Raw genomic sequence first — 24521 nt, forward strand, 5'->3', positions numbered from 1 at the left:
TCAGCTAAAGCATCCATGACAGATGGCCATCCAACCTCTGCTTAGAAACCTCCAAGGAAGGAGAGTCCACCGCCTCTCGTGGGAGTCTGTTCCACTGCTGAACAGCTCTTACTGTCAGAAAGTTTTTCCGAATACAAAAATGGGACACTATAATAACTGGTGCAAGTTAAAGCTAGCACATTATTGACTTGCTTTGCCTGACAACATGGTAGCTGAAGTTCAAGAAGTTAGAATGCCAAGATGAAAACAAGATGTAAACTGTACCAAGGTTAAGATATTTTACTTGAGGTCAGGGTTGTTGAAAGCACAGGTGTTTTTGCAGGGGGGGGGGAGGTGTCCTGATTTTCTCTATGAACCGGGAGGTAACAGAGTCAAATAAACTGATGAAAGAGCAACATAAATAGAAAAGCATATTGTGGAAAATACATCATTTTTCCTTCTCTGTCTTTCTAATACTCAACTGGCATGGGAGAAGCTCCAAGATTTAGGATACAAAGGAGAACATTCAGGAGGAATGGAAATAGAAGCAGACAATATGAGCAACAATAAACAGAAGGGAATTTGAGCAACAAGAATATACTTGCCCTTTGGGACTGTGATAATCCATCAGAAGGAGAAGGCAGGGAAACAGAAAAAACAGGGTAAAGCAAAAGGGGTCACAAACCAATATTTTATTCAACCAGCCCCTTGAATAAAAATATTGTGGCATAAAGAGAGATCAAAGGTTCATTTTCTCTACAGCTGTACTCTGGAGAAAAGACAAACATCTCTGAAGACTTCAACCCATGTCTTTTTTCAACACTTTCTTTCATGTACCTTCTATGTAATGCAGCTATTTCAAGGATCTGTGTAATGGAAATATTGACTCAGGGGGCTCCTAAGAAATTTCGCCCAGAATTATTGATCTTGCACTCAAGATTTTACAGACTGCTCCCAAGTTCAGAAGTGAATCAAGCAGCAATATGCTGTCCCGCAAAAAGCATATATTTATCACATATGTATAAAACAACTTTAAAACTAGCTTTCAGCTGGCAGCAATACATGGTTTATTCTTACATAATATGGAGCAGCTATGTGGGGCATTTTGCTGCTGTTTTCCTATGTGAATAGGAATGTAGAAATACTTACTACAAGGGACATTCAAAAGATTACAATATAGGAAGATAGATGACTGCTAAGTAAAAGTCAGACCCAAAGTCCTAAAGCTAAAGGGACCCTGACCATTAGGTCCAGTCACGGACGACTCTGGGGTTGCGGCGCTCATCTCGCGGTAATGGCCGAGGGAACCGGCGTACAGCTTCCGGGTCATGTGGCCAGCATGACTAAGCCGTTTCTGACGAACCAGAGCAGCGCACGGAAACACCGTTTACCTTCCCGCTGGAGCAGTACCTATTTATCTACTTGCACTTTGTGCTTTCGAACTGCTAGGTGGGCAGGAGCAGGGACTGAGCAACGGGAGCTCACCCTATCGTGGGGATTCGAACCGCCAACCTACTGATCGGCAAGCCCTAGGCTCTGTGGTTTAACCCACAGAGCCACCCGCGTCCCAAGTCCTAAAGTACTGTAGGTGAGGACAATGTGTGACCTGCCAAGCCAAACTAGTCATCAGACATATACTACAACCTTAAGGAAGCTAAAACAACCTGGTTTTCTCGCCTGCATGAGACTGCAAGGTCACATATTGTGTAGGCTTGTCCTACCTGCATCTTATTCCATCCAAGCTTTGGGCTGATAGTTTTATGAAATTTTTACATGACTGATTTTAACTGCTGCCTGCAATGTGTTATAGCATTGCTTTAAATTGTTTCAATGTGATTTTAGTATTGTGAGTTGCACTGGGTTCCCTCTGGGAAGAAAGAGCACATTATGAATTTGAAACAAACTAGCATAGCAGCTAAATTCCCAGGTTAGGGGAAATTTGCAGGGCAGTTCTAAGCAGGAGGGGCTGCCTAGGCCTTCCCCTGGATAAATGACAGAAGAGTTATACATAGCGCTCCCTTTGAAGATTCCTAGGGAAACTGCACTAAGTTCAAAATACACCCGATAGGCTTTGTACTGAGTCTAAACACTGGAAATGCAGCACATGTCAGAGTTCAAAGAGGTTCACTGGCACCTTGATAGCAGCAGAGGCTACGAAAACATTTTGCCTAAGGAGGAGGCAGGTGGCAGGCAGTGCTGCCCCCTAACAGGGAAGCAGACATGTGGGCAATGGCTTAGGACAGAGCAAGGCTGGTCAGGCAGCACCCCATTCACTTGTGTGGACCAACCTCCACGGCTTGAAAGCCATACACAGCTTAGGACCTGAAGGAACAATTTGAGACTACTAGAAAAGAATCCACATTAGACGCAATCCGATTATATCCACTCATATCACAAGCATTCAGAACAATTCAGCTACAATCCAAAACTTAGGAAACCTGATTTAACCTCGATCCAGAGATTGATCTAAATCAAAGTGAGTTCCAACTAAGACACACTATGCGCACGATCTAGGCTGGATTTCAAAACGCACAACTCATACCTTGGAGATGCACTATTCAATACATTAGCTATTAGGCCCTTAAAAAGACAGCAACAGAGGATATCCAAAGCACTGCTTCTCTAGGAAACATAAGCAAGGAGATGAGAGAGAAAGGTTGACCAGTGAAATTTGAGTAACAGAACATATTCTACTTGTGTAGAATACTTTTTGTACCTTGCACGCTCACACAATGACTTGCTTGGAATCATTGCTGCAGAGTTGGGGGTACAGAATTCATGGCAATACGGCTGAACCTCACAAGAGCTTCATGGCTTTAAAAATGTTGCGTTAGAAAAAGGACAAGAGAACAATTCTACAGACTACACAGCAATACTCAGATTCTGGAGAAAGGTCACGGCTACTTACATTTTGCCTGAGTTAGTGCTTCCTTAATGTTGGCTTTTATGTAGTAAAAGCTGTAGGATGGTAACACCAAGGCCAAACTATATAATAAATAAATCAACATTAAATGGTGAGAATAAAGCCACATTTCAATACCACGGAGCCTTATCAGCCTAGCATTTTCCCTAGCTTTGATGTGTAAGAAAATCATGGAACATGTGATTTCATGGCATATATTTGCTTGGCTAACTACTTCACTAAATCTGCTTACTGCTTTCTGCTGCATCTGAACTCCACTCCTCCAAATTAAACATGTGGTACCGAGAATGAGGTCCTTGCCGACCCTCTCTTGACATTTACAGAACAGTCGCCAATTTTCATGGCTTTGTTTAACAGAAAATTAGTATCACAGGATAGATTAAAGGTTGCACACAACTTGAAAAACTAGGATGAGTTGAAAGGAGAAGGCAGGCAAGGTCTGTTTATTGAGACAGTGATTGCCATTTACCTCTGAGTATTCATGCATTGCAGTAACTGAGCATTAAGTTCTTTTGACAGGAGAGTTGAAAGGCTCAATCCACATGGGGTTTTCTACAACTCCATTTGTTTAAAAATAAACCAGGTGAGTCACATTTGTACCTTACACATTGAAGAAAATGTTGCTCCCTAAGTGAATATGTTTGGTTTATTAATGTGAGCTGCAGTTTTATTATTTGCACCAGACTGGGAAGTGCTTCAGGAGCCAAAGACAAATTGGATATAACTGTTTGCATGTCTATAGCATATATAATATATATATATATATATATATATATATATATATATATATATATATATATATATATATATATATATATGGCACATACCACACTACAGTCAGTTAACGTATTACAGCTGCTCTACAACAGTCTTTTGCAAACTGGTTCCCTCCATGTGGTTTGCATTACAACTCCCATCAGCCCCAGCCAGTGTGGCCAATGCTGAGGGATGATGGGAATTGTAGTCCAAAACATCTGAGGGCAACAGAATGAGAAAGACTTCTTTATCATGTCCCAAGAGCCTTGCATGGCCTATAGGATTTTTGCTTTGTTCTGCAGAGTTGCAAGGTCCAATTCAGATTTATCACTAGCCTGACTTCTATTTAAATATACATTTTGGCTAACTACTACTACTATTGCTAGTAATAATAATAATAATAATAATAGTTGTTGTTGTTATCAGCCATCGAAGACACTATCTATTAGCAGGAGACCTTGTAGACAATGAATTTTAATACCACCTATGGAGAAACAAACTTTAAATAATAATAATAATAATAATAATTCTACCACTGTAGCCCTTAGCTGTCATTAACACGGAGCAGGACTGCTTATTATGTAATATTTCCAGCAGATGCCTGTGGAGGAACATTGAAAGGAAACTGTAGGATACCCAGCTACAGACATGATAGTCAATTGCCATTTGAACTGTACACAGTAGAATTACTCATTATTTGGTGACAGCTTTCCACCAATTCCTCTCAAGGGAAATCAGAAAAGGCTTCTCTGTTATTAGCAGTTGCTGCTGAACAGAACCCACTAATTAACATCTATAATTTTATGTAGCAATATGTCTACAGAAATGTGGTCTCCAGGGAGACTTAACTGCTGTTTTTCCAGGAGACCAAAAAGACATTTTTTAAAAAAAAAAATCAGCCCAGAGAGGAATCAAACAAGACTCTGAAGATTAAGTCTGTCAAACAAATAACCAGTGAGGTAGAGCAATATGACAGGAAATCCCCTAATTAGAATTTCGAGCAAGTAAACAGGGAACTAAGGTTGCTAATGATAGATAACATCAAATGTTGGCATTCATTTTTAAAAGATCCAAAATCTAATAATTTTCACTACTTCAGTTTAAGTTATTGTCAAATAATATAAATCACCAGAAGGCAGATAGGAAGGAAATTATTTCAGACACAGAATCTGCTCCAAGTGTTTCTGGGCTTCCAGAATAGTATATTTTGTGGCTCAAGTTGCACTTACAACAACCCCCCTGAACAACAACAACAACAACAACAACAGCAGCAGCAGCAGCAGCCTATCTGGGCTTGGGGTTAGTTGCCAGATTCACGTGTGCAGAATTCATATGTGCAGAAATCCAGAATTGCGTTTGCAAGCATGTTATGAATGAAGATGAAAATGATTCTTTTATTCAGTATACATGCTTGACCAGTAGAGTCTATAGACATGCACTAAAGAGCCAAACTCAGCCCATTAGAGATGGCAGAATGTGTAAGAGCTCTCCCTGGCTTTGGTTAGGCTGAAGCATGCAGGGTGCGTTATGGTGGTAGTGCGACTGAATTTGGTAACACGTTCAGTTCCCTGTACAGTAAAAGGTAAAGGTAAAGGGACCCCTGACTGTTAGGTCCAGTCGCGGACGACTCTGGGGTTGCGGCACTCATCTCGCTCTATAGGCCAAGGGAGCCGGCGTTTGTCCGCAGACAGCTTCTGGGTCATGTGGCCAGCATGACTAAGCCGCTTCTGGCAAACCAGAGCAGCACACGGAAATGCCGTTTACCTTCCCGCCGGAGTGGTGCCTATTTATCTACTTGCACTTTGACGTGCTTTCGAACTGCTAGGTTGGCAGGAGCAGGGACCGAACAATGGGAGCTCACTCTGTCGCGGGGATTCAAACCGCCGACCTTCTGATCGGCAAGCCCTAGGCTCTGTGGTTTAACCTACAGCACCACCCGCGTCCCACAGTAATAGAAAGCAAACACAGGCTCAGTCCACCTTGACTTTCAGCATCAGCCGCAGCAAACAAAAAGCTTCTGCTCTTGACTCTGCTACCAGTAGAGTACGCCAAGCTCCACCCAATGGAGTAGTATTAGATATATTTTTTTCAATCAAAAGCCAGCAACCCCACCAGTTGGAGCAGGTAGCGATGGCTGTTTTTTGAAATCTCAAATGTTTCCTCTTTACTGATCAACAGTATAGGATTATTGGTCTCTTTCCCATGCACCAGTCATTTAAAGCCTATTATTATTATTATTATTATTATTATTATTATTATTACTACTACTACTACTACTACTACATTAGAAGAACTTAATGGGGAAGGGGGAAGATTTAACATTTGTAAGGGGGAAGAGGCCCTGTGGAAATTAGCTTGTCTTTTTTTCTGAGATTTATTATAAATCTTTCAGCTCATTAATGCCCCTTTCCTCCCTCTATATTACCACTGTGCACACATGTGTTAAAAAAAACACCACTGGGGGAAAGGCAGTTTTGGGGTAGTCGTACATGACTGCAACAAGGTTCTTTTGATGGGATGTTTACTAGTGTGTAGGAGCTCTTGTGCTCATCAGTTAAACACCAGAGAGAGAGAAATGCAGGTGAACTGAAGGAATGGAAAGCTGAACCCAACTGTGCATGCTCCATTTCCAAAATTAATTTTAGAAACTGTCTTAGTTAAACTGGAATTTTGAAGGAGCAGAACGCAGGCCAGAGTAAAGCCATTTAGAAATAAAGGAAGATAAGAAGGGAGCTCTGCCTTTGTTAAGTCAAGTCCCTCTATGACTCTGGTGATAATCTGCCTGACCTCTGATGACAAAACAGGCAGGAGAATGTGGCCATTTAGATACTGCGTCCTAAGTTGAAAAACGCCATAAAGACATCACTGAAACATCACTAAAAGGGCGGAACAGGGGCAGGATAGGGCAGGGGTGGAACAGGGTGTTTGTGGAATTTTTCATTGGGTTTCAATTATACACAATTTCACTGACATGTGTGGTGCCTCAGAACGTAACCCCCACATAAACGGAGGGCTGCCTGTATAACAAAATTTGCCCGGCTAAGGATATTTTTGCTTTTCAACACAACCAGAAATTTATTACCTGTAATCAGTACCATTTACAGCTGTCCATGTGTACGTTCTGTTTCCTCTGTCAATGTAGCGCTGCAAAATATTGTGGAAGACCATCATTTTCTCCATGAACTCAAGAAAGCTACAAAAATACTATTTTTAAAAAAAAACCTACAAGATTCAAGAACAAATCCTCATTGCATTGTATTACAATTAAAAACTTTATATTACTTTACATATCTAACAATTTAGACAAGTGTCAAGCTGGGTGCCATGTAAATTCAGCCTAACGTTGTCCAAAATTATTTTCATTTTTTTATTCCTTTCTGGCAATTTAGATTTCCCCTGTGTTAAAACAAAATGACAACAGTAACACAACCTTAAAATTGTTATCACAGAAAACTTTAAGACTGTGATAGATATGAAACATGCCTAGCAATATGAGAAACTCTCACATTATTTATATGTGAAACTCTGTGCCCGAGATGCTCCCACAGAGAAAAGGAGTGCTGTGCTAACTGCTACTCCACCACGTGCATCAGCTGTTAGGCAGGGAGGCTGAGCAGCGTGAACAAAGCCCAGGTCTCCTCCTCTGTCCTCAATGACGTCCTCTTTGGGTGCTGGAAGAGGGTCTCCTTGTGAGCCACAAGGTCCAGCTCTCTCACACCATTTCCTGGTCTGATTCTGTTTGTTTGTTTGTTTTCCAGCACGGTTTGTATATCATCATCATCATCATCATCATCATCTATTATTTCTACCCCGCCCATCTGGCTGGGTTCCCCCAGCCACTCTGGGCAGCTATATACAATTGGGCATGAGTAAAATGACCAATTTGAAAGCTGCTACTGGCAACCAGGCATATGGACTTCTTCATTCCAGGCTATGGTAATTGAGAACATAGCCTCACTGACAGCATGCTGGCTAGAAGCACAAATATAAGTGTGTTACTGGAAGGCAAGATTAATCTGAAATTTTCAGTTCACGTAATTACAGAATGAATGAAGGAGAGGCCACATGATGGAAAATTTTAGAAGGTCCCTGGGTATGCTGTAGAGATTTAATCAGAGTTAATAGATCCCAAAGGAGCAGGTTTATTCAGTTTTCATCATTTAAAGTGTAACTCCTTGCCAGCTGTAGCATATTACAATGTTATACTGAGAGACACAGATTTATAGGAATGCCTGTGATAAAAACTGTACAGCTGCTGCATTGCAGAGTTACTAATAATGTTCAAATGCGCTGCAACAGGTGTCTTGCTTCTATCTAGGTACAATTTAAACATAAACATTAACAAGATTTTGATTTTTAGGAGTTTTGGAGAGAGCAGAAAAAGCTTTTATAGAGCACCTGTTTTTATGGCTAGAGCACATGTAAACACTCTGAGGAAGGTTTTGTGGGAATGTAGCATCTGAAAACGACTTGGTTTGATGTGATCTAAGTTTGAAGGAAAAAATGTATATGCAGTCTGCTTCCAAATGCATAACTACAATTTTAGGGTTCTCGGCAAGTTGTGACAACATGTTGTCTCTGTCCTTCTCAAAGCAGAGCTGAAGAACAGCCTGACAGTCACATCCCTTTGTGGGCCACCTTCTGAGGGCTGACTGCCAGTAGAGTATGCAAAGGTCAAAAGTCCCTGGAGCAGCCAAAAGTCAGAAGTTTCTACGCCCACCCACCCACCTCGGCACCCTCCTTCCAAGAAAGCAGGAGGCATTACCACGGTTCAAGGACAGATTGCAGCCAGACAGAATGTCTCATGGAATGGACCAGTGAGGCAGTGTTCCCTGTTTTCTCCAAAGGGCCAAACTAAGAGGCCTAGGAATTTGCATTTAGCGCCCAGGCCCGATGTCCCCCACCCAGAGCTCAGGAGCAGATCTACTATGAAATTCATGAAGCTTTCAAAAATGGGCCTATTAGACCCAATTTGACTCAAACGGATTAATTTTTTTCTTGCATATATTTCAACAATCCCACAGTCAGTAGCAGAATGTTGTAAAGGTGTGGTGGTCTGTCATGGAACAACCCCACTGAATAAGATAACAGTGGTTAACTAGCCCTAGATGGTTGCAAAGAGGGCCCCATGACAGTTCAAGCTTCAGGGCTCCAAAAATGTAGGTACGCCACTGCCAGAGGTTCAAACCTCGAGCTACACAGATTGTGGCACCTGTGAACACAGTCAAAGAAGAGCTCTCTCTTAATCTGAGGTGAGATGTTGTTCTATGTGCAAATGCCAGGCCACAGCTTCTCTCCCACTACAGCTTCAGATTTGAAGACCATGAACATAATCACCATCAGGTATCAAATGCATGATGCTAATAAGCAATTGGAATCTTTTTGTTTCAGACAATTCCTAACATGCACTTGCAGGGGCTTGGACCAGATGATCATCGTGGTTCCTTTCAACTCTACAATTCCTTAATTTTATGGTAACTCACCTCATCCTGAGACTTGACCAGCGTTCTAAATGTCCTATCTCCACTTTCTCCATCTATCATTTTTTTCCGAATCTACAATCAGGAGAATTACAAAAATGAAGAAGCAAATCCAATGTATTCAATAAATTTCAATAATTTTGAACAGGGTCCATGATCATTTCCTGCACTGTGTAAGAAATCATAAACTTCAAACAAGATTTTCCTAAATGCCATGCTCGAGGCTACGTTAAGCAGCATAGCTTATTCATTTCAATGAAATCACATGCCCTCCAACGTTTTGGGAAAGCAAGGGGGGACACACCCCACCCCATCCTGCCTGCCCACCCTCTGCTCTCCTTCATCTCCCCCCCCCAATCTGCCCAATCTCTGCTTGCCCTCATCCACCCACTGCTCCACGCGGAATCAGGGTGCCCTGAGACGAAGGCAGAGTCTGGAGAGGCTTCAAAGAAAGTGGGGTACTTGTCAAGGATGGAATCACTGGCAGCCCCATTAATTGCCATGCTGGCTGCAGCCCAACAATGCATGGATCAAATCCCCAACATCTATTTTAGCAAGATTCTTGGAAGCAGAGCTTATAAAAATTTATTCCCAGAAACCATTGTAGTTCAGAGCAGCCAGAACTGGGCTGAGTTGATTAGCCCTAGGTGTAAAAATATTCAGTGCTATTCTGACTCTGCACTGCAAGCAGGGTTTTCTGACCCATAAGGATCTTTGAGAAGGGGCTTTTTGGTTGTGGAACTCAGGGTCATGGGATGCCCTCCCCAAGCAGGCCTACCTCTCTTGGCCTACTGCTTGAAAAAAGGGCATCAGATAAAAAGCTCCTTATGTGTGCCGAGCTCCTTAAGATTTTAGCTGCTTGGTTTGCTTTTATGAAAACTCCCTTTTCTTACATATTTTACTGATTGTTGTTGCTGTTTTAAAACTAGTTGTAAGCCACTTTAAATTAAACACCGTGTGTGGGGTAAAGCTTTATTTGTCCCACAAAACAAATAGCTTACCTAACAATGAAGACAGTGGACTTAGCTACATCAGTCTAAAACGACGTTTTGAATTTGTTATAAACATGCAGCACCAGATGGCGCCAGAGAGCAAAAAAAATCAATATAATTTTTACATAATGATTTAAATTCTGACTTATTTATAGTGGTTTTTCCCCTGTGTGTAGATACACCCAGTGATTCATCAATATCATTTACCTCAACTTTAATATCGTTTTCCAGCTCTGCATCCAGAAAATCCAGCGTCACTGGCTCCTGAGATTTAGGATTCTGAAGAAGAAGTGTCAAACCAGCATATAATAAATGTATTTCTTGCCATGTTGCATTCAGGACTAAATTGCTTTAATTGCTTCAAATTCTATCTTGAAACTCATGGGACTCATAAAGGTGGAATTACTTACCTCTCCGGTTTTTAATCAGTACAGCTATAAAAATGTAGTCTTTCCATTTAAACAATTATATATTTTTAAAAGGAGGTAATTGGGCAAGAGATAATAATTTTCCCCAGAATGTAGAGCCTGGTAATGTACTGAGGCTCTTTCCTCAATCTAAATTATTTCACAAAATATGTGTGTAGAAACTGCAATCGAGAAGGCACACACGAGGACACAAAGAAGGAAGGCAGGAAGAAAAGTCAATGGCTTTTATAGCTAGTCTCTACGTTAGGTACAACAGACTTGTTTTTTCCAAAGGAGTAAAAACACTTATTTTTGAAATTAATGGCAGAGTTTGATGGGCAAAGATAGGAATCAAAGGAGAAAGGATTAAATTCAGATAAAGGAAAAATAAGGGGAGGAGGGAAGTCCTCATTGTTGAAAAGGGATCCAATCCTGACAGGTCATTTTGAAAATACATTCAGAAAGTTTAGTCCTCCTTGCTGGTACAATCAGGCCATTACTACCACAAAGTAGTATAATACCACTCCTGATGGCAAGGACAGAGAACCTGTGGCCCTCCCCAGGCTGTGGGACTACAACTCCCATCAGTTGTAGCCAGCATGGGCAATCCTTGGGGAAGGAGAGAGCTGCACCTCATGACCCTCTGAAGGGCCACAGGTTCTTAAACGCAGAATTGGGAAATTCAGTCATGGCCTACCTTCTATGAGGATGGATTGCCATGATTGTAGATAGAGGCACGTTCCTACCTAACTCTTGCCTTAAAGTCTTCCAGTGCTCAGACCCCTTAGGCCTAAGCAATTCTCTCCTTACCACTCTTCCAACCAGATTTTGCAAAAAGGCAGACAAGATCCATCTCAACTCACTCTTTCAGCATTGACATTTCGGGGAACACATTATGTACATTCCTTTGGCAAAAAGCACAATATAGAGAGCCACCGAGTAGTCGCCCGGGGAAGGGAACATTGGTAATGGCTGCCACATGGGAGAGATTTAAAGCAGCCATCATCTAACAGAAGAAATTATGCCCTGGTCTTTGTTGAGGTGAATATGTACGTATTTTCCTAAATGCCAGAAGATAAAATATATGTTCCCATACTTGTCTGTTCTCATACTTCACTGATTCAAGGAGAATTTCAAAGGTATGATGGGAGCAGTTGTGTCCATGACATCTGAAGAGGGAAAGTCTACGTACATAGACTTTACACACATAGAGTTTCAAATGTAGGATTCCAGATCATATATAAGCATTTGCGTATAGATTTTCCCTCTGCAGATGTCCACACTCAAGGCAGAGATGTTAGGAGTCAGATGTGTGATGTTGGTGTCAGAGTCAACTGGTGCGTCCCCAATTTCGGCTCACACATTGAGTCACACACTGATTACAATGTGTTAGCAAAATGTCAGAAAGGAGCTTGAGTCGCCAATAGTTCCAGTGATTTTAGCAGAACCATGTGCAAGGAAGGGATGCAGCAGTCCAGAATCTGTCAACAGTTCTACTAGTCAATGACCGAGTAACTGCTTAGAGATAGAAATAAGAAAGTTGGCTTATTATGTTCATCTGGTACTAAATGGACAGTGTGTTCTTTTTTGTTGTTCTTTTGTTTTGTTGTTCTTTTTAGAAACTCGATTCAATAAGAGAAACAGCAGAGGAAATCTTGCCTTGGATATGAAAATATTCTAACACCAATTGAAATAAATGCAGATCATTGCTGGTACAGTTATATGCATTTTACAACTGCTAAGCTCTTATTCATCTAGACAAATAAATCAACTTTAGTGAAATAAATCATGGAGAGAAAAGAATGATAAAATTAAAAAATGAATAACAAACATAGTTAAAAGAAGACAAGGACTTAACCTTCACAAAGTCTGGTTCTCAAATGTAAAGCAAATCAAATTTAAATAATAAATTTCTTACATGCAATGGAATGGCATTAGAAGGATCAAACCCAGGCAGCATGCATGAAGGCATTGCCGTGGCAAAAGCAGCATTGCAGTCCATATCCCGTTCCAGTAAACAAATCAAGGACACAAAAGAAAACAATGTGATAAATAATCCATAATACAAGAATCAACCTTTAAAAAAAAAAAAAACCTCAAAAAATGATAGCATGGTTCAGTCACAGTTATGGAATCTAAAAGTTTAGGCTATGCTATCTCTGAATAATACATATATGAAATGAATGTTTACAGATAAAGCAAATGGATCCCTAATAAAATGCTTAGATCACACTCCACTGGGAAGCTCTCTTGTGCAAGCCTCATGCATTTAATCTTTTTAGATACTTAGTATGGTTTAAGTCCAAAATAACTAAACAAACCTGACTCAGGGACCTTTATAACCTTGAGTTTTAGGGCAAGGATTTAAGCACTATAGAAATGAATAATAAGAATTAATGAATGAAACTACAATGGCTTCCCTTTGAACAGTACCATGTTCAAGTTTTGTTTGCTTCAATGTAGCTTGCAAAGGAGAACCTTCTCATGGATTGTGTCCTTGGGCTCTACATACAGTAAATAATGCCTCCTTTCCTATGGCCTCTTGATTATATCCACCATTTGTCAATACTTTTGAGGAACAATTAGTCTGCGTCTTCCATTATTGACTTACATCTTCCTTGATTTGATTTAAGTTTTATAGATGTTGTGAGTTTTAATGGTTATCAGAATAAGGGGATGAGGCAATCAGACATCTGAAAAAATAAATGTGCTTATGTGCTTGAACAGGATCTACCGGTAGGTATTATTTACAAAGAAGTAAACACTTATGAATTTACAGGCATTTATTCTGAGGTAACACTGAACAGAACTGCAGCCTCTCAATTCTAAGCCATCCCTCTTAACTGTCCCCCCCCCTAAAAGTGCTGTTTTTCTTTTTCTTTTTTAAAGCCAAACTTTAGACTCCGTTAACTGTTCCTTTCCCATTTTGCTAGGATGCATTTAGATAGCAATCCCATATGGTTTGCATTTCTACGCATCTTATCAGCTGCAGTCATAAAACATGACAGAGGAAGAAAAGTGAAAAAGCCATGCAAGAGCACAACTAATAAAGGAAATGAAAAATGAAAAAAGAATGCATATTACAACATGGCTATTACAAGGTAGGGTGTGTTATTTTAGTTAATAAGGTAAATACGGTATGAAGGACAGAAGGAGATATAAAACGATGCAGCAACATAAAAATGAAATCACAAAGTGTGTTGATTTGGGGGGGGGGTGGTAGTGATAATCTGAACACACTGCGAATTCAAAATACTGCTTTTTTGTGTGTGTGCAAATAACAGTTTTGCTGTGCTCTGTACAGCATTCACAGACACACAGCTTCAAATGAAACAATAAGCACCGCGTTTTGACCTGCACGTGGGAAACCACAAATCCTTAATATGGCTCAAAAGTCTATCAAATATAATGTAAGGGCTTCAGGTCTACAGTAAAATAAGTCCAGAATAAGCAGCCTCCCTCTCCAGATTCTAAACTTTCTTGGCAGGGGCAGGGGGGTGGGAGAGAGAGATTGAGAATTGTGGCAAAAGCATATATTCAATTCTGTTAACAGCAACACGTAATTACTTAAAGCAACATCTTCCACAAGCATCCACACTATGTTTGCAAGCTTCATGCTTTAGAAGCTGTTTGATCAAGTAAACAGCCTAGTTAGGTTTTCCCAGGAAGCTAAATAGAAGCTCTCTAATCTCAGCTCTATGCATCTTTTAAACACTCTAAGAATCACCTCTATCCATAGTTACCTGGACATGGGGTCTCCTTTTTCTAATTTTGGGTATGCCCGCACCAATGTGCTAAAGTAACAAAACAGCATTGATTCATATTTTCACACCATTATGACAGTCATTTGTGGTTTATTATTGTAATCTCGAAGTGTTCTATACTTTCATGGGCTCTTGACAGAGCAGGAGACTTCTATCGCACAACCTGATCCTAAAGAAATTTACATTACTTGGTTAACTAAATCCCATAGAATGTGTACAACTGCAGGATAGATTGTTTCAGAATTGCATGATCGTTGTCAGCAATGGTGGACAAACCTAAAAAGATATCTGAAGATGTGTGCAATTTGCATGCACACGAAAGCTCATACCAAGAACAAACTTAGTTGGTCTCTAAGGTGCTACTGGAAGGATTTTTATTTTTGTTTTGTTTTGACTAAAAAGATGAATCAACTTAAGTGAGAGCTTTGCCTGCACATCTGAACAGACCACATTCTTTATCCCCAATCACGTCTTACTCGTGTTTATAGCATTATTATGTTTACTTGGATCAGGCCTGTGCTGTTAGCCCTGCCTACAGCATTGCCAACAGTTGTCCGAAGAGAAGCCCCAAGGCACAAGCTCCTACTCACATGTAGGGACTCCATGTGATCAGGACGCCTGGTTGTGCTATCATCCCATTTGTGTGTAGCCCCTACTCATAAGCAGGAGTTTATGCATGGGGGGTGGTCTCTTTCAACATTATTGAGGAAGGAGGTGAGGCGTCAGGGTGGAGTCCTGCTTCAAGTAAACACAGCAACATCTTGCCTATGAATAATGCATAAATAGGGTTTCTGTCTGTTTCAAGTTTAACTAATTGAAAGCTTCTTGTCTTCTAATTGAAAGCTTATGTTCTACTCAATCCTACACACCTTTCAAAGAATGAACTATAGAGCACAAATCACATAGTCCTAGTTAAAAAAAAAATCTTGGACAGCTGCTGACTTTGATTTATGGATGTACCATTTGTAAGCTAAGAGGAAAGAATTGCTCAAATCCAGGCAACTACTCGTGAATTCCCCACATCATCCACTACTTTAGGCGTGTGGGACAGGGAAAATAAAATAATTGTATTAGAATCCGTAGGATAAGCGTTACACACCCACCCACGCCCACACCCCTATATGTATGTGGTAGAGAGAAAATAAAATAATTAAATTGCAATATTTTAAAAGAACAATGCTGACCCAGTCCAGGTAGGAGCACTACAGGCACAGAATGAGGTTTCCATCCTCGTATCCCTTGCTCAGTGGGGACAGTGATGAGCAAAAGTTTCACTGAAAGTAATGGATTAACTTTATAAAACAATTCTGTGTGTGCACCTATAAAAGAGCTCACTTTGGACACTGGTCTGATAAATGCCAACAATGTATACACAGAATCTCATTCACCATTTCAAACTGAAAGACTTACATTGTCTCCCAGTACATTTCCGAGCACAATTCAAAGTGTTGGCGCTGACCTTTAAAGCGCTAAACAGCTTCGGTCCTGTATACCTGAAGGAGCATCTCTAGCCCTGTCGTTCAGCCAAGACACTGATATCTAATTCTGAGGGTCTTCTGGCGGTTCCCTCAGTGCGAGAAGTGAGGTTACAGGGAACCAGGAAGAGGGCCTTCTTGGTAGTGGCGCCCACCCTATGGAACATTGGAACACCCTCCCATACCGGTATCTGAATTTTAGAAGACATATGAAGGCTGCCCTGTTTAGGGAAGTTTTTAATGTTTATAGTTTTATTTTGTTTTTAATGTTCTGTTGAAAGCCGCCCAGAGTGGCTGGGGAAACCCAGCCAGATGGGCAGGGTAGAAATAAATTATATTATTATTATTATTATTATTATTATTATTATTATTATTAATTATAGCAGAATAACTTCTGGGGGAGATAGTTCTCAATTCACAATTCACAATGCTGCTGTGTAATGAGTTGGATCAATTTGTACACCAAAATAGGTCATTATGGATATTGGAGCCATCACTTTATCCACAAACAAGTTAAGTATATGGAGCAGCCTCATGGGAGGGGTGTTTCTAGGACTAAGGTGGAACTGTGGAGCTCCCGTGTTATTTTTGCCATTGGATGCTGCATGTTGTTTAAGTAATCTCATTATATTTACAGTATTTTTCTATATTATAATGTTTTTGTCTTGCTATGTTATTCTGAAATTGTTTTTGTACCGTTTGTTTGAAATGCATCTTTTTTGTTGTTAGCCGCTTTGAGCACAATTTTGTGTGTGTGTGTAAAATCAGCATATAAATAAAATGAATGAATTTTGTGGCACTTCATGTGCGCAAGCTGCACTGATTTCAATAGAGCATGTTTTTAATGTTGGGGTTTTATTCTCATGATATCTTTAAAAATCTGCGGAGTCTTTTTTCAGTACACCCATCAGAGATGTAACCAGGCGCAAAGGAAATTGCTGTTTGTTGAGTTGGGAAGGACTACTATATAAGAGACTATAAATCACAAGATTGTAATTTTGCACCAATTTCCAATAAGAGATTTTCAGAATGGTAAGAATTCAGAAGGTACTCATAAGAAAAGCCTTCCCTTTTCTAATAGTTTTGCTTTTGGTTGCATCTATGATAAGATTTCTAGAAGAGAAAACGAAGATGCTGCAAGTTAGTATGTTAGAGGACTTGAGCTGCTGACTACAATTTAAAAGGTAGGCTAAAGAGAACAACCAGAATATGATGGGAAACTTTATTTATAGTGTACCTTTGCTTTAGAAAGTAGTTCTTACATCAGTCTGAACACCATGCACCCCATTAAAGACAAACACCAAGAGCCATATTTAATACTGAGTTTAAATGTTCTGTGAAAAATAATAAAAGAGAGAGATAATATAACTTGGGCACCAAAACAAACATTCTGAAAGAACGTTCTGAAACAGCCACAGCTTGTTCTCAGAACAACCTTGATTTTTGAGAAAACACGGCTACAATAAATGCACAGAAACTGTAATAATCCAACTGGAGCACAGTGAGGCTTTCCAAGGAAATTGGTAACTTCCATCACAACACCTAATACTAGTATGGGGTTCTCCCCGCCCCATCACGTATCTGTGATTTTCAAGTGTTATGTTAATAAATAACTAGATTTTTCAAAACATGTATTTTGCTACCTTCCCACTTGCCTGACATAGACACTAAGGTGGTAAGCTGTACCTCCCCAATGTGGGCTGGTTCTCCATGCAGAGGCATGCTCCAGTAGGCCCAATAACACAGCTCTATGGTGGTCCCTTTTCCTATGAAAGGGATAACCAACATGGTACTCTCCAGATGCTGTTGAACTACAACTCCCATAATTCTTGATCACTGGCCATTCTGGCTGAAGTTGATGGGAGCTTGTGTCCAATAAAAACTGAACCAAAGATTCCCCATCCATCTTAGAGCAATTCAGGGGGCCAAACACACCATCAGTCACTGAAGACTTTGGTTCAGCCTATATCCCTTCATTCCCTCACAAAGACAGAAAGAGATTAGGTAGGAGTGGAAGGGACTGTGGATATTTCAGGAAAGTGGTAGTACACAAGGAAGGAAGAAAACCCATAGGGAAACAAACTTATAAAAGGAATGAAGCGTGATCCAGCAGGCTTCTTCTTACATTCCCTTGTGAACAATCTAGGCTGAAGGTGACCAGGGATCTCTTAACTCATGTTCACACTTTCCCAGAACATTTCCTTAAGAAGAGTTGCTTGTACAAGTGTGCACTTTCTTTTGTATCTGTGGGCTTCATTCATACAAGTACCTCAGCTCATAGATCCTGTTTGTGTGGTAGAGAAGCAACCTGCCCCCCCCCACCTCCGGGATAGGAAAGGTTGTGTGAATCAGCATGTTCATGCGTAGACCCCATACACACCTGAAGTGCTTATAAGAGATCTTACTTTGTGGTAAGAGAAGAGCATATGCCCCTCCACCCATGTGAAGAAATCACAAGGTGGGAGGACACAGTTGCCCTCAAGTCCTGCTTGCAGCTTTCCACAAACATTTGGTTGGCCAGTCTGAAAACTCAATGCTGAATTAGATGGCCTGATGAAACATGGTCTTGTGTGCATGAACCAGATCTGACATTACTAAGGACAACAATAGGAGAACTGTAACTTCTGTCTTCATAAATAAAAGATGTTTGTGGTCTAATTTATTTCTCCCACCCTCTTTCGACAAACTGAAGTTAAGAAGGTTTACATACCTTTGGCTGAAGATTTGGATGAAGCAACACATAACCATTGGGGTCAATTGCAAAATAGTATCCATTTGGACAAAGCTGGGGAGAAAGAAGCATGACTATAATGTACTGCCCACTGTTGTGCCATCAAAAGAGCCTGAATAACCTTTCTTCAATAAAACTGACAATATGGAAATTGTGTTAACCCAAACGCAAACAAAACTACAGTCATACCTCTAGATACGATCACTGCAGGTTGCGAATGGCGCGGGTTACGAATGCGCCGAACCCGGAAGTACTGGAACGGGTTACTTCCGGGTTTGGTGGTTCACGCATGCACGTCAAATGACGTCACAGGCATGCGCAAAAGCACTGAATCGCGACCCACGCGTGCACAGAAGCGGCGCTGCAGGTTGCGTTCTGCTCAGGATGCAAACGCGGCTCTGAAACGGATCCCGTTCGCATCCAGACATACCACTGTACCTTTTTTATTCAAGTCATAATAAAAAACCCTGTTTGTATACATAATGTGCAATGAAACAATGCTTGCAGTGCAGGTTATATTGGGGCAGCTGGGTGGAAAGATAGGTTAGTATGTATCCGTAGGTCTTCTCCTTTCAAAGCTGTGGAACACAATCATTTCCTAGAAGCCAGCTATGTCAGACTAGACAATTCATGGAAAGCCCTGGATATTAGCTTTCTGGGAAAGCAATAATCACTCTGAAACACCACCAGAGAAGAGAAGAAAAAGGGGGAAATGACAGGGTGAAAGTAGGGCGAACAATCTTTTGACTTCCAGCCAGAAGGATATTAGATAGACTGGAAGAGAGGCTTGAACAGTACTCAAGCTTGAACAAAAGTTAAAAAATAGTTGATGTGGGAAAAGCCACTTACTGTAAATCGTGGAGTCAGTTTTTTTATTTCTTCTAGCGACACATCAACTCCCATTACTCCAAGTATCAACTGGTTCTGGGAAAAGATTTTTTAAAATGTTAGTTCTCAGATGGCTGAAGAGTCAGGAAAGATGCCCTTCTCTTTTTCTACATTCCTCTCAAAAAATTTTTTTCTTTTTTCATTGTGAACCCCTAGTGTCGCTAATTAACAAAGAATTGAACAGCAATGTAACAGCTGCATGATTACAGAAGCTCAAACGCAACCATGAAGTCGCTCAGGTATCAAAATTTGTGGAATGCCTGCACATGAACTATAGAGCTGAAAATTTAGTACAGATGTAGTCGAAGAAATCCTAGCTTCCATGACAACCTGGAAATGGGATATTTGTACACCTCCCCATCAAAACAGTGGGCTCCAATGTACCCCTGAATCAAGGGTTGTAGAAACAATGTAGGAACCTGACTTACAGCATGCCAGACCCTTGCTGTGCTGATGCTCTTGCACTCATGACCCCTCTGTGCTGGCATTGTTGCCATAGGAAACTCACAGGGTCAGGGGGCCAGTAATTCTGGGGGCATGGCTTGGCTGCCCAGGTGTACCCTGTTCTAATAGACTTGACTTCTATTAGAATATTTTTATTGGCATCTAGTTTCCAAGTTTTGGAAATTCTGATCAGCCTAATCAAGTGGAACAAACACACAATGTTGAAAACAAACTTATATTTACCCTACAAGACTGGCTGTTCACTCTTGATTCCTGAAACTTTTTATCTATTGTTCCTTAGGATATCATTTCATCATTCCAGAGCTTTTGTAAACATCTCTGATCTTCCTTTTGCCGAGAAGCAAGTTCTAGCAGCATTGTTTCCAATGCCATTTTTCGTCTCCAATTACATTTTCCTTATGATACTGTCACACTGTTACAATGGCAAATGCCATTGGAATAAAAGAGCAGCGTGGCCTGCATTTCCTCCCCCCCCCCAGTTGGACATTTGGTAATAAAATGTGACATTGTTATTTTTGGTCTGGACACAACAAAAAACATCGCAAGTATTAACTTCTAAAGGCAGCTTGTAAGTCAAATTTTGTCACCATAACTTGCAAGCTATTCCAAGTCCATCATAGTACTATTGTTTTAAAGGGAAATCAGCTGCACTGAAGTAGTTTAAAGTCAAGTTGTTCAGATGGTTTGGCTTGTTGGGATGACAAGTTTACATGTTCCTGGGGTTCCATCTCCACCTACCTGCTTCTCATTTTGGTCTTTTGTCAAGTTGAAGACAGGCAGGGTTCCAGAAATGACCAAGCCAAGTTCCTAGAAAATGATCACAAAGAGATCTTGTCCATATTTTGTGTCGGAACACAGAAATATATATTCAAGCATAAATCATTCATTTGAATTTAATGAATAGCCAAAACACATTTGGATAAAAAGTACAACGGTTTTTCATAAAGAAAATATATGCACCTGCAGTTTAAACCATGCATGTGGAGGCTTTTTCAAAAAGCATTGGTCCTATGCTTCTCAGTTTTAATCCCGTGCAACACACCTTCTCATTGATCAATATAGATCTGAAACCTTTAGCATTAAACAGCTACAAAAACAGCTGTGAGTGTCTCACAAGTATGTGCAGACTGCCATATTTTCTTCTACTGTATAGGAATACCTTGCCCATGAACATGGAACATAGGAAAAGGATAGAAGCCTTCTAAGCGTTGTTATTTGGGCCACCCAACATTAGCAGAGATGCTAAAATGCACAACGAGGTATACCCTGGATGTGGAGAGATGGGAACATCTTCAATGTGATTCTAAGGCCAATCACAGTAGCCCAGGATTATCTGCAACTATGCAATGCAGAAGAAAGGAGACCGTCACAGTTTAATGTCAAGGGGAGTATACTGGTGTTATACTGCATTTGTTGCTGCACAAAACTCTCTAGGCTTGGGTACAACTGAAGCAGATTAGACCATAAGAAATGGGATCCTATTTTTTAATAACTGTTTTGTGTCATAGCATATTCATATAATTTATTTGCTTTTTACTGCTGGGGGTGGAGGACAATATTTGGGGAATATGTTTAAATATGAAATGGAGCAGTGGTTACACAATGGTATTGTTTTGGATTCACTGGCCCAGTCCAGAACTTTCCTCTTCTCCTTGCATGTTCTTGCTTTAGTGCTGACATTTAAAAACAGGATGTGCAGGAAGATATGAACTTTCTCCATGACATTTCCAGTAAGTACCTCATCAGCAACCAAGAAAGAGTGTCAATGAACTCCTGAGCATTGTAACTATAATGATACAAAAAACTGGTCCACTTTGACACAGAGAACTCATAATAGGCTGAGTGCATTTAAAAATAATAATAATAAACCCAAACCCCCAAAGAGATACTGCATCTTATTTCCTACCAGAATGGAACTTTAGCTGGTCATGTGGCCAAGCATAAGAGCATGGTTTGCAGAATATAAACCACAGTAACAACTGAAACCTGTTGGCACTATTGGCACTATTTCTTTTAAGTGGAAAAGCTTTTGATGGCAATGCTTCCTGCACGCATCTTTTGCACATTTCCAGTGATAAACTAAAAAGCCAGAAAGCTGTTGGGGTCGTGATCTCTTCGAGCAGGGTTAAAGATAACAAAAATGGCCCCAGTTTGATTCAGGCATGTGATGAAAATGGGATGGGGCTGATTTCACTACAGCAACCAAATGCTGAAGAATATGCACCCTGCAGGGATTCTTTACCAGCTCAAGACCACTTAATTCTGAATGTCTGGTACAAACAAGGGTGTGTGCACCCGTATATGCATGCGTGCGTGCCTGTATCCATCTGAAAACACAATCAAACAATAAACACGCACTAGGCCCATTCAGTCGTTCATTTGCTCCAATGCTGAACAACATGGGGGCAATGAGAAGGGGCATGCCTAGTCGCCAGACCCTTGATGTTTTGCACATCCCTCCTGACATCAGTGCATCAAGCAAGGGGGCCTTCATTATCAGGACTGCAGTTCATGTGTGTAACTACGGGCTTAAAGGCTCCCTTACTACAGATGCCTGTGCTTGAAGTACATAAGACGAGCCTGCTGGATCTGTCCAACGGACCATCTAGTCCAGCATCCTGCATTTACAGTAGCCAACCAGATGTCTGTGGGAAATCGCCAAACAGGACTTGAGCACAAGAGTTCTCTCCCCTCCCACAGCTTCTATGTACACAATGAGTGAATTTCATGCATGGAATCAGGGTTGGGGAGGGGGAGGGTAATCTAGTGGTTCCAGGGCCACATGCAACCCTTGGCTGAATTTGATGCAGTAGGGCATGTAACCTCTGCCAAATTGCCTATGGGACTATGACCCTGACAGCAAATGATTCCCTGCTCCGTATCTAGTATATATCCAGTCCTAAGACACAATATCTCAAAACTAAAATATACATCATCCCTTCAGGGAAAGAGTTGCACAAACTGCGAAGCTAGGTGAACTTCATAGTTGAAATCTTCCTAAATCTAAATCAACTTCTTAATAATTTGTTTTTTTAACACCTATGATTATTTGCCTACACTGTTCGTACCATTTTGCCACCCGCTTCCTGGTAATGGAAGATATTCAGGGTTAAATACCCACAGATTCTTATTTTCTCAAGGCTAAGCTTCCTACTTCCTTCAGGTTCTGTTTTTGAAAGATGTGCATTTCAGATCTTTCAGCCATCCGTTTGCTCTCCTCTGAAGCATTTCCAAGTTGTCAACCTTCTTCCCAGAACTGAACACAGCACTGCTTTTAACAGCAATTAATAGAGAAGCATGAAGTGGAAACAATGCTTCTGCTGATAACCGTTGTGACCTTTGGTGGCCCAGAATCGCAGACACAATTCCCCCGTCATTCTTGGAAATGCTGGTGCAATCTTGCCAATATCGAGCACTCCTTCCTTCCCTCATTATGCTTCTGCATTTGACTCCTTTTCCAGTTTATAATGCTTTACATTTATCCTTGGTGAATTTAACTCTCTTGCAATCTGGTTTGCTCTCCACTGAAATGGTCCTGAATCCTGAGCCCATCCAATCTTTCCCAGTTGCATCAAACAAATTGAATAGGCCACTTTTTTCCCCACTGCAAGACTGACATGCAAATAAATAATTTTAATTATAAAGATTTTATATTCAAAGTATACTTTCTTTTGCAATGTCATGGCAGCGTGCATCATACCAGGGCATCCAAGTAAACATTAGTCCACTGGACTTGTTTGGCTTGCTTCCCAGCCAGAACCATTGGTCTCCCCAAAACATCCAAGTACTCCTGTCAAAGAAAACAAACATAGAGTCAGCTTACTGAGAAATGTTTTCGTCTTTTGTTAAGTCCACGAGTCAAACTCAGGTGCAAAGCCTTCTAAAAAGTGTCAGTTGTGCCATAACCCTAGGGACAGTTGCCTGGGCGAGAAATGGGAAAGTGGAGCTGATAGATGCGCAGAGATGGGGCTTTCCCTCTGTGGAGAACAAGATGAAAGTGATGTGTGGAAGCCTGGGATGTAAGCACGGTAAAGAGTTATGGAAGTGGCTATCAGTCGCTGCTGTGTTCTGCTTTTTTTGGGGGGGGGTGTTGGTGTGCTCCCAGTATGTTCCTGAACACAATTCAAAGTGTTGAACCTAACACGGCTTTGGACCTGCATACCAGAAGGAGCGTCTCCATTCCCATCGCTCAGCCCAGACGCTGAGGTCCAGTGCCGAGGGCCTTCTGGTGGTTCTCTCACTGCGAGAAGCAAAGTTACAGGGAACCAGACAGAAGGCCTTCTCGGCAGTTGCACCCACTCTGTGGAATACCCTCCCATCAGAAGGAAATAAACAGCTATCTGACTTTTAGCTGGTTTCTTGCTTAGCCTTTTGGAAGGCAGCATGAGGGCTTTGGGGAGGGATGTCAAATTTTTGCCCCTCTCTCCCACCCCTCACCCCCACGACAAGGCATGGGTTCTGTGTTTAAATATTCTTGCAGCCCAACTGGTATGAAAAGTTTGGGAGATTGTATTTTGGGGGTGGATTGGGGCATCCTAATTTGCAGTCTTGAGTTGAAGGTGGTATGCCAGTGTGGGATGGTTGAGACAGGTAAGGAGAAAAGGCCACATACAGTGGTACCTCGTGTTACATACTTAATCCGTTCCGGAGGTCCATTCGTA

The 24521-nt window shown here is 41.0% G+C and overlaps 1 protein-coding gene across 9 annotated transcripts in view; it reads right to left on the reverse strand.

The window, feature by feature from the left end:
- Positions 1–24521, reverse strand: part of CACNA2D1 (calcium voltage-gated channel auxiliary subunit alpha2delta 1) — a 400043-nt gene that overhangs the window by 35469 nt on the left and 340053 nt on the right. For 5 of the 9 annotated variants that reach the window (XM_033162979.1, XM_033162982.1, XM_033162981.1 and 2 more), the window contains exons 16-25: positions 23561–23650; positions 20599–20667; positions 19357–19431; positions 18487–18561; positions 12456–12548; positions 10338–10409; positions 9142–9213; positions 6741–6802; positions 2888–2964; positions 585–593 (exon numbers count right to left, since the gene is read on the reverse strand). In XM_033162979.1, the coding sequence (XP_033018870.1) occupies positions 585–593; positions 2888–2964; positions 6741–6802; positions 9142–9213; positions 10338–10409; positions 12456–12548; positions 18487–18561; positions 19357–19431; positions 20599–20667; positions 23561–23650 (694 nt within the window). Of the gene's footprint in view, positions 1–584; positions 594–2887; positions 2965–6740; positions 6803–9141; positions 9214–10337; positions 10410–12455; positions 12549–14280; positions 14332–18486; positions 18562–19356; positions 19432–20598; positions 20668–23560; positions 23651–24521 lie in introns of all 9 variants that reach the window. The other 4 variants (XM_033162985.1, XM_033162986.1, XM_033162984.1 and 1 more) reach the window with 4 other exon arrangements.

The sequence above is a fragment of the Lacerta agilis genome, chromosome 10, assembly GCF_009819535.1.
Source record: "Lacerta agilis isolate rLacAgi1 chromosome 10, rLacAgi1.pri, whole genome shotgun sequence".
Classification (NCBI taxonomy): Eukaryota; Metazoa; Chordata; class Lepidosauria; order Squamata; family Lacertidae; genus Lacerta; species Lacerta agilis.